The sequence below is a fragment of the Nicotiana tomentosiformis genome, chromosome 1 (genome assembly GCF_000390325.3).
Source record: "Nicotiana tomentosiformis chromosome 1, ASM39032v3, whole genome shotgun sequence".
Taxonomy (NCBI): Eukaryota; Viridiplantae; Streptophyta; class Magnoliopsida; order Solanales; family Solanaceae; genus Nicotiana; species Nicotiana tomentosiformis.
The window spans coordinates 146,463,470-146,472,821 of record NC_090812.1 but is presented as its reverse complement, the minus strand read 5'-3'; the positions used below and the strand labels follow the sequence as shown (position 1 = coordinate 146,472,821).

The following is a 9,352-nucleotide window of genomic DNA, read 5'->3' as shown; positions in this document are numbered from 1 at the left end:
CAGATTTGCACAACTTTGACCAAACTTTTGTATCTTGATGTAGGAATGTCAAAATCATGAACCGTTTGATCTATTGGAAACTTAACATCAAAATAGATAACATATTCAAAATGCAAAATTTAATGCCTTATGGATAGTTTCAAATAATATTTTTAAGTCAATACTAAATTCTGATACTCTGACGATTTCAGATTTGCGCGACTTCGCCAAAACTTTGGTATCTTGAAGTAGGAATGTCGAAATCACAAACCGTTTGATCCATTGGAAACATAACTTCCAAAATATAGCATATCCATAATAAAAAATTTAATGCCTTAAGGATAATTTCAGATAATATTTTGAAGTCAATACTAAATTCTGACACACTGACGATTTCATATTTACGCGACTTTGCCAAAACATTAGTATCTTGAAGTAGGAATGTCGAAATCACAAACCGTTTGATCCATTGGAAACAAAACTTCCAAATTTATAACATATCCAAAATGCAAAAATTAATGTCTTAAGGATAGTTTCAGATAATATTTTGAAGTCGACTATGGTTCCTGATATGCCGACAGTACCAAATTAGCGCGACTTCACCAAAATATTTGTATCTTTGTGTGGAAGCCTTGAGATTATAAGTCCTTTTTACTTGTCAAAAATTGAAATTAAAGAGCTTCATTCTCACTAAATATCTTGGGTCCAAGTCTCACTTAGTTTGAAACGTCGTGAAGGCAAACCAAAAAAATACTTGAAGGTTTGGTGAACGTGAAGGCATAACGGATCCCCGGACTTCAATGCAAATGCTTGGCAGCCCCCTAGAAGATATTAATCATTTCATTGTAGACACCAATTTACCATAGCGGCTTACCCCCTTTAAATCAAATGAGATCCAAAGTTTAACAGAAGAATGGTATATCAGCTCGATTTTCAAATGTTGATTGAATGAATTACATTCCATCGTACTTTATTTTGACTACGATTGGGGAGTTATGTATCTTTTGAACTTATGCGAATGAACTCATAATGAAACTCTAAGCTGCTTACGTACCTCAGTGAAGAGGATCAAGTCATACCGTAGTTCAGAATGAGTGATTTTTTTTTTTTTTTTATTTTCTTATTTTTTATGTCCTAACTTTTTCCTAGGCCGCCCCTTTAGAGGTTTTCAACCTAGCGGATTTTTTGTTTATTTATGTCCTAACGTTTTCCTAAGCCGCCCCTTTCGAGGTTTACAACCTAGCAGGCATTTTGTTTTGTGGGCCGTACACAGTTTAGACTCATGCGGGCCAGGAGTGTAGGAACATGCAGTTTAGGCTCATGTGTCAAGGAGTGTTACAACTTCAAGGATAATACTTCTTCAAAAACTTGCCATTGATAGGGCCGATTCTCATGCCATCTGCATCAACCAACTTGTATGCCCCACTTGAGTAAGCTTCTTGTATGACATATGGCCCATCCCATTTTGAAGTAAACTTCCCTGCAGGTTTAATTGGAAGTAATAATGGGTCTTCGTATGGCAAGGACTTGGTCTCCTACTTGAAAGGATCTCGGGCGAACTCTTTTATTGAAGGTGTGAGACAATCGAGCTTGATAACATTCAAGACTCTGTTGAGCTTCCAATCTCTTCTCATCAAGAGCCTCCAACTCTGATAATCGAAATCGAGCATTTTCTTCATCAGTGATCCCTTCTTGAATAGCCAGTCGTAATGAAGGTATTTGACGCTCGAGTGGCAAGACGGCTTCGACTCCATAAACGAGTGAATAAGGAGTCGCTTGTGTTGGCGTGCGGTGAGTCGTCCTATATGCCCATAGAGCTTCTTCCATACGGTCATTCCAATCTCGTTTGGATTTGGAGTCGACTTTCTTTAAAAAAATTGCATAGAGTTTTGTTGAATGCCCTAGCTAGGCCATTGGCGACAACATTATACATCGATGAGTTATGTTGCTTGAAGCCAGAGAGATCACAAATCTTGTTCATCAACCTATTATCGAATGGATTTCCATTATCCGTTATTATGTAACGAGGAATGACAAAGTGATAGATTATGCTTACTCGGATGAAACTTGCAACATTTTCCTTCTTTACTTCCTTAACATAAGAGCAACAGCTTCAGCCCATTATGAGAAGTAGTCAGTTGCAACAAAGATGTATAAGTGCCCACCAGAGAACTTTGGCAGTGATCCAACAACATCCAATCCCCAAGCGTCAAACGACCAGGATGCCACAGTCGGGTGCAATACTTCAGGAGGTTGATGAATAAAATTCGCATGAAATTGACAAGCCTTGCATATTCAAGTGTAGTCCAAGCAATCTTTTACCATCGTTGGCCAATAATATCCCATCCTTTTTATATGGAAGTAGAGCTTTGGTCCAGACTGGTGTGACCCACATACCCCATAATGTGCCTTTTACAAAGCTTGGAGTGCTTCTTCTTCCCCTAAGCATCGCAAGAGTACTCCCTCGAATGACCTTCTGTATAGAGTATCTTTATAGTAAAGGAAGCGAGGTGCACAACGACGGATTTTAGTCCTTCTCCTCGGATTTTCTGGAAGTATCCCATAACTTAAGTAGTCAATAATGGGTTGTCGCCATTCTTCTTTCTCAGCTTCAGAAACAGCGACAAGATGCTTGAGTTCATTTCCTTCACCTTCAACTTCATTTGGCGGCGGTAATACCCATTTTTGGCAGACAGTAACTTGAGCTTGATCAGACAGGGTTAATGATGAAGCTAGGGCAGCTAAAGAATCAGCCTTCTTGTTTTCTTTCCTTGACACATATTGAATAGTCACGTCACCGACCCATCCCATTAAATTTTTAGCATAATCATGATATGGGCGTAGTTCAGGTTTCTTGACCTCATAACTATCCAAAAGTTGGTTGATCACCAAGTGAGAGTCACCAAAGACTTGCAATTGAAATTGCTTCATTTCGACAGCCATTTCAAGCCCAAGTATTAGTGCTTGATACTCAGCAACGTTGTTAGAGCAGAGTTGCGTCAACGTAAAAGAGTAGGGCATAACTTCACCTTGAGAAGTGACAAATACTACACCAGCACCAGCTCCTCCGCGATGTGCAGCACCATCAAAGCACATCTTCCATGGAGGCTAAACTTCAATAACCGTTGCGTCCACATCAGGTAGTTCGTCAGTTAGCTCCCAATCATCAGGTATAAGGTGATCTGTCAGGAAGTCCGCTAACACTTGTCCTTTTATAGCCTTTTGAGGGATGTACAAAATATTGAATTGTTGAAATTAGAGATACCATCTCGCTAGTCGATCACTAAGAATAGGTTTTGACATCACAAACTTGATGGGATTTGCTTTAGAAATAAGACGAACAACATGAGCTTGAAAGTAGTGCTTTAACTTTTGAATTGAGAAGACTAGCGTCAAACACAACTTTTCAATTGGTGAATAATTCAGCTCTGTTAGTATGTATAGTGTAGTCTTGTCCCACATTGGAAGAGGAGTAATATCTCTTTGTAGTGTATAGCTATAAATAGGGACCTCTTGTATTGTATTTATAATCTAATATCAATAATATATTTTCTCCCGTGCCTTCTCACATGGTATCAGAGCATTAGTGAGAAACCTGTCGCTGTGCATTATTCCATCGACTTCCGGGAAGAAAGACCTCTTCGCCGTGCAATTTTTTGGCGACTTAGAAGGTTGTCAGTAAGAAAATCACTTTCTGTTAGTGTTGTGAAAAAACCAATACCACCACAAGACTCCTCAGGCTCCTGCGACCAAACCCCAGTCAACCCCACCGGAAAACACACGTCCACGCTCCCTCACGCGCTTGGAAAAGAACAAATTTTCCGGCGAGATCTGACCTACGCGCCGGTGCGTGAGGACTGTTCCGGTCAGATTTTGAAAACGTTCCAGCTGAACAGTAGGATTGCCTGGTAATTTCGATCCTACCCCCACTGGTTTTGTTTCATTCCCACCACTTTGAGTTTTTCCGTCAGCTACAGTAGATTCCTGCGAGCTACAGTGTTTCCAGCGTGAACAGTGTTTCCGGCGTAGAACAATGTTCTGTTTTCCTGCTGTAAACAATATTTTTCAAGCTATTTCTTTAGTTTTCTCACCGAAGTTACATATTTTTCACTATTTCAAGTTAACCCTACTAATACAAATTGTAGTGACATGGGAACCGATGCTTTGAATAGTCGGATGGTTTCTTTAACAGATTATATTGAGTTCCTTCAGTACAAAGCATATAAGAAGACATCTCGTAGCGACATGGGAACCGATGCTTTGAATAGTCGGATGGTTTCTTTAGCATATTATATGAGTTCCTTCAGTACAAAGCATGTAAGCAGACATCTTCTGAGATAGCTTCTGTTGTTCAAATAGGTAATAGTGTGACTTGTTTCTCCCAATATTCATCCTCTGAGTCTTGGGTCATTGATTCAGGTGCATCAGATCATATTTCTGGTAACAAATCTCTTTTCACTACTATTTCGTATTCTCAATCTCTTCCAAAAGTCACAATGGCCAATGGATCTCAAAACATGGCAACTGCAATAGGTCAAGAAGGCCCACTTGCTTCCTTACCTTTAGATTCAGTCCTTTATGTTCCCAATAGTCCTTTTAATCTTATAGCTATTAGTCACTTAGCCAAATCACTTAAATGCAATGTTTTATTTCTTAATGACCATGTTTTTATACAAGAATGCAGTATAGGGCGGATCATTGGTGCCGGGCGTGAATCAAACGGACTTTATTACCTTATCCTTGCTAAATCACATGGACTTACATCCTGTCTTCTTTCTTCAACTTGTCATGTTACTGATTCACCAGATTTATTACATAAACGGTTGGGACATCCCAGTTTGTCAAAACTTTAGAAAATGGTATCTGGTTTATCTCACTTGTTAGCTCTAGAGTGTGAGTCATGACAGCTCGGTAAGCATACTCGCTCCCATTTCCCTCGGTGTCTTGATAATCGAGCAGAGTCAGCTTTTACTTTAGTCCATTCAGATGTTTGGGGTCCTAGTCGGGTCAATTCCACCTTGAGATTCCGCTACTTTGTTAGTTTTATTGATGATTATTCCAGGTGCACTTGGATATTTTTGATAAAAAATCAATCTGAGCTGTTTTCTATTTTTCAGACCTTCCACGCTGAAATTCAAAATCAATTTAGGGTTTTTATTCGCACATTTCGTAGTGATAATGCCCGAGAGTATTTGTCTTCCCCATTTCAACAGTTTATGAAATCTCATGGGATTATTCATCAAACATCTTGTTCGTACACATCTCAACAAAATGTGGTAGCTGAAAGAAAGAATAGACATCTTATTGACACTGCTCGTGCCCTACTCATACAATCTCATGTTCCGTTGCGTTTTTTGGGGGATGCATCTCTTACATCTTGCTTTCTTATTAATTGTATGCCATCTTCAGCTATCTAGAACCAAGTTCCATTCTCTGTCATGTTTCCCCACTTACCTTTGTTTTCTCTTCCACCCCGTATCTTTGGAAGCACTTGTTTTGTCCATAACCTTACTCCAGGAACAGATAAGTTAGCTCCTCGTGCTCTTAAGTGCGTATTTATGGGTTTCTCGAGAACACAAAGGGGTATCGATTCTACTCTCCTGACCTCCGGCAGTACCTTATGTCCGCTGATGTTACCTTCTTTGAAACCAATCATACTTCACAAGTTCAGGTCATCACTTAGATATTTTTGAGGTACTACCAGTTTCATCTTTTGGAGATTCGGTCACTCCAGCTCCACCACCTACAGCTCCAGTTGTAGCTCCACCACCTATAGCTCCAGTTCCACCACCTACAGCTCCAGTAGTAGCTCCACCACCTATAGCTCCAGTTCCTCCACATAATCCAGTTCAACCTTCTGCAGCTCCACTACTCTTGATTTATCATCGTCGTCCACATCCAGCATCAGGCCTAGGTAATTCACGCCCCGCATAAGATTCTGCACCTATTACGGACTTGTCTCCTCTTAGTCAACCAATTGTACTCCGCAAAGGTGTACGATCCACACTTAATCCTAATCCCCACTATGTCTGTTTAAGTTATCATCGTCTGTCGTCACCTCATTATGCTTTTATATCTTCTTTGTCCACTGTTTCTATCCCTAAGTCTACACGTGAGGCACTATCTCATCCAGGATGGCGACATGCTATGATTAACGAGATGTCTGCTTTACATGCGAGTGGCCCTTGGGAGCTTGTTCCTCTTCCTACAGGTAAGTCTACTATTGGTTGTCGTTGGGTTTATATAGTCAAAGTCGGCCCGGATGGCCAGGTTGATCGGCTTAAGGCTCGTCTTGTTGCAAAAAGGATATATTCAGATTTTTGGGCTTGATTATAGTGATACTTTCTCTCATGTGGCTAAAGTAGCATTTGTTCATCTCTTTTTGTCCATGGTTGCTGCCATTGGCCTCTTTATCAGTTAGACATTAAGAATATTTTTCTCCGCGGTGATCTTGAGGAAGAAGTTTATATGGAGCAATCACCTGGTTTTGTTGCTCAGGGGGAGTTTAATGGTTGTGTGTGCAGATTGCGCAGGTCACTAAATGGTTTGAAACAGTCCCCTCGAGTTTGGTTTGGTAAGTTCAGCACAATTATTCAGGAGTTCGGCATGACTCGTAGTGAGGCTGATCACTTTGTGTTTTATCGGCATTCTGCTCCCAATCTGTGTATTTATCTAGTGGTTTATGTTGATGATATTGTTATTACTGGCAATGATCTGGATGGTATTACTAATCTGAAGCAACATCTCTTTCAGCACTTCCAGACTAAGGATCTGGGCAGATTGAAGTATTTTCTAGGTATTGAGTCACTCAGTCTAGCTCAAGTATTGTTATTTCACAGTGAAAGTATGCCTTAGACATTCTTAAGGAGACTGGAATGATAGGTTGCAGACCTATTGACTCTCATATGGATCAGAATGCTAAGCTTCTACCTGGACAAGGGGAGCCTCTTAGAGACCCTACGAGATATAGGAGGTTTGTTAGAAAATTGAATTACCTCACAGTGACTAGACCTGACATTTCTTTTCCGATGAGTGTTGTAAGTCACTTTATGGATTCTCCTTGTGATAGTCACTGGGATGCAGTTGTTCGCATTCTTCGAAATATAAAGTCATCTCCAGGCAAAGGATTACTATTCTAGGATCGAGGCCACGAGCAGATTGTTAGGTACACAGATGTTGATCGGGCAGGATCACCTTTTGATAAATGTTCTACGTCTGGATATTGTATTCTAGTAAGAGGTAACTTGGTCTCTTGGAAGAGCAAGAAACAGAATATAGTTGCTCGATCTAGCACCGAAGCCGAATATCGGGCAATGGCTATGGCGACGTGTGAGTTAGTTTGGGTCAAGCAATTGCTCAAGGAGTTAAAGTTCGGAGAAATCAGCAAGATGGAACTAGTGTGTGATAACCAAGCTGCTCTTCATATTGCGTCAAATCCGGTGTTCCATGAGAGGACTAAACACATTGAGATCGAATGTCACTTTGTTAGAGAAAAAATACTTTCAGGAGATATTGTTACAAAGTTTGTAAAGTCGAATGATCAACTAGCAGATATTTTCACTAAGTCTCTTACTGGTTCTCGTACTAGCTACATGTGTAACAAGCTCGGTACATATGATGTGTATGCATCGGCTTGAGGGGGAGTGTTAGTATGTATAGTGTAGTCTTGTCCCACATTGGAAGAGGAGTAATATCTCCTTGTAGTGTATAGCTATAAATAGGGACCTCTTGTATTGTATTTATAATCTAATATCAATAACATATTTTCTCCCGTGCCTTCTCACAAACTCGTTTGGTGTCATCATCCTACTCAAGTAGTAAAGAGAGTTTTCTTTCCCCTCACTATTTTCTTGGGCCAACAGCGCTCCAACAGATCTTTCTTGTGCTGAAATATATAGTATCAACGGCTTTCCAAGTATAGGGGCTGCTAAAACCAGAGGCTTCATCAAGTAGGATTTAATGCTCTCAAAGGCATTGCTACACGCTTGGTCCCATTTGAAAGGGACACCTTTCTTCATAAGGAGACTGAATGGTTAGCACCTCCCAGCTAGGTTTGAGATGAATATCCTAAGGTACGCTAACTTTCCTTGCATACTTTTCAATTCGTGAATATTCCGAGGCTCAGGAATTTTCAAAATTGCATCTACTTTGGCTTGATCAATTTCAATCCCTCGATGTCGGACAATAAAACCAAGAAACTTTCCGGAAGTAACTCCAAAGGCATATTTCAGTGGATTCATCCTAAGTTGGTACCTCTGGAGCAACTCAAATACCATTCTCAAGTCTTTCAAGTGGTCACCCCTCTTTCTTGATTTTACCACCAAGTCGTCCACATAGCATTCAACATTTTTGTGTAGAAAATAGTCAAAAATATTCTGCATAGCCCTTTGATAAGTAGTACCAACGTTCTTCAAGACAAAAGGCATTATCCTGTAGGAATAAATACCCTTGGGGGTGCGGAATGCAGTAAGCTCTTCATCTTTTGGTGCCATGCGAATTTGGTTATAGCCTGATGAACCATCCATAAACGACATTGCCTCATGCCCAGTAGTAGCATCGATCATCAGCTCTGGAATAGGAAGCGGGAATTCATCTTTGGGGGACACATTGTTGAGATCCCTGAAGTCGACGCACACTCGAATCTGGCCATTCTTCTTCCTTACAGGGACAATACTTGAAACTCATGTTAGGTATTTAACTTCACGAATAAATCCAGCTTCGATGAGTTTGTTAACTTTGGTTTCAATCAAGGGAACCAAGTCCGGCCTAAAGCGCCTTTGGGCTTGTTTAACAGGGCGAGCACTATTCTTGACGGCAAGGTGATGGACTTCTACTTTCGAGTCCAAGCAGGCATCTCTTTGTAGCTCCAAGAAAAGACATCTCTGAACTCCTTGAGTAACTCAATATAAGTGCCTTCTTCATCCACTTACAGTAAAGCACTTAGGTAGGTGGGTCTTGGTTCTTCATTGGCGCCAAGGTTAACTTCTTTTAAGGCATCAACTGTAGTCTTCACTCCTTCTTCAAGTTCAGGTGGAGCATCTTTTGCATCTTCATCTTTCTGAGGGTCCCTATCGTTGAAGGATATGTGATAACATGGTGAAACATCCTCCAATTCTGCATTATCCTCCATTGAAGATGGAGCACTATTCTCGCCTTGTACAGTAACATGATACGAAGAACTTACACTTTCTTTATCTTCATCACGTTCCTTAGTGTACACGATAGTATATGGCTTTACTTTCAATACTTCTTTACATGAAACCACTAGTCTTGTTTGTCGCCTCATTCTTGAATGAACCAAACTTTGGAAATCCTTAGAGATCTTCTGGATTTTGGGCGAAGCGGGTGTTCTTATGCTTTGAAAATTTCTCTA

The 9,352-nt window shown here is 40.4% G+C and overlaps 2 protein-coding genes across 2 annotated transcripts; both read right to left on the bottom strand.

Moving 5' to 3' along the window:
• Positions 1–1,322: 1,322 nt before the first annotated feature.
• LOC138891479 (uncharacterized) lies at positions 1,323–1,806 on the bottom strand. The gene is made up of 2 exons (XM_070174781.1): positions 1,578–1,806; positions 1,323–1,459 (listed from the first exon to the last, which is right to left on the bottom strand). The coding sequence occupies exons 1-2, from the start codon at positions 1,804–1,806 to the stop codon at positions 1,323–1,325; spliced, it is 366 nt and encodes a 121-aa protein (XP_070030882.1).
• Positions 1,807–2,391: 585 nt separating this feature from the next.
• On the bottom strand, positions 2,392–2,922 carry LOC138891478 (uncharacterized). Its single transcript, XM_070174777.1, has one exon. The coding sequence runs from the start codon at positions 2,920–2,922 to the stop codon at positions 2,392–2,394; it is 531 nt and encodes a 176-aa protein (XP_070030878.1).
• Positions 2,923–9,352: the final 6,430 nt, after the last annotated feature.

Bases quoted from the DNA above. Each gene is read 5' to 3' on its own strand.
- LOC138891479 (XM_070174781.1), bottom strand. From the start codon at position 1,806: ATGGAAGAAGCTCTATGGGCATATAGGACGACTCACCGCACGCCAACA. The intron at 1,460-1,577 runs GTTATCAAGCTC...TTAAACCTGCAG, and splicing joins AGCTCAACAGAGTCTTGAAT to GGAAGTTTACTTCAAAATGG.
- LOC138891478 (XM_070174777.1), bottom strand. From the start codon at position 2,922: ATGGCTGTCGAAATGAAGCAATTTCAATTGCAAGTCTTTGGTGACTCT.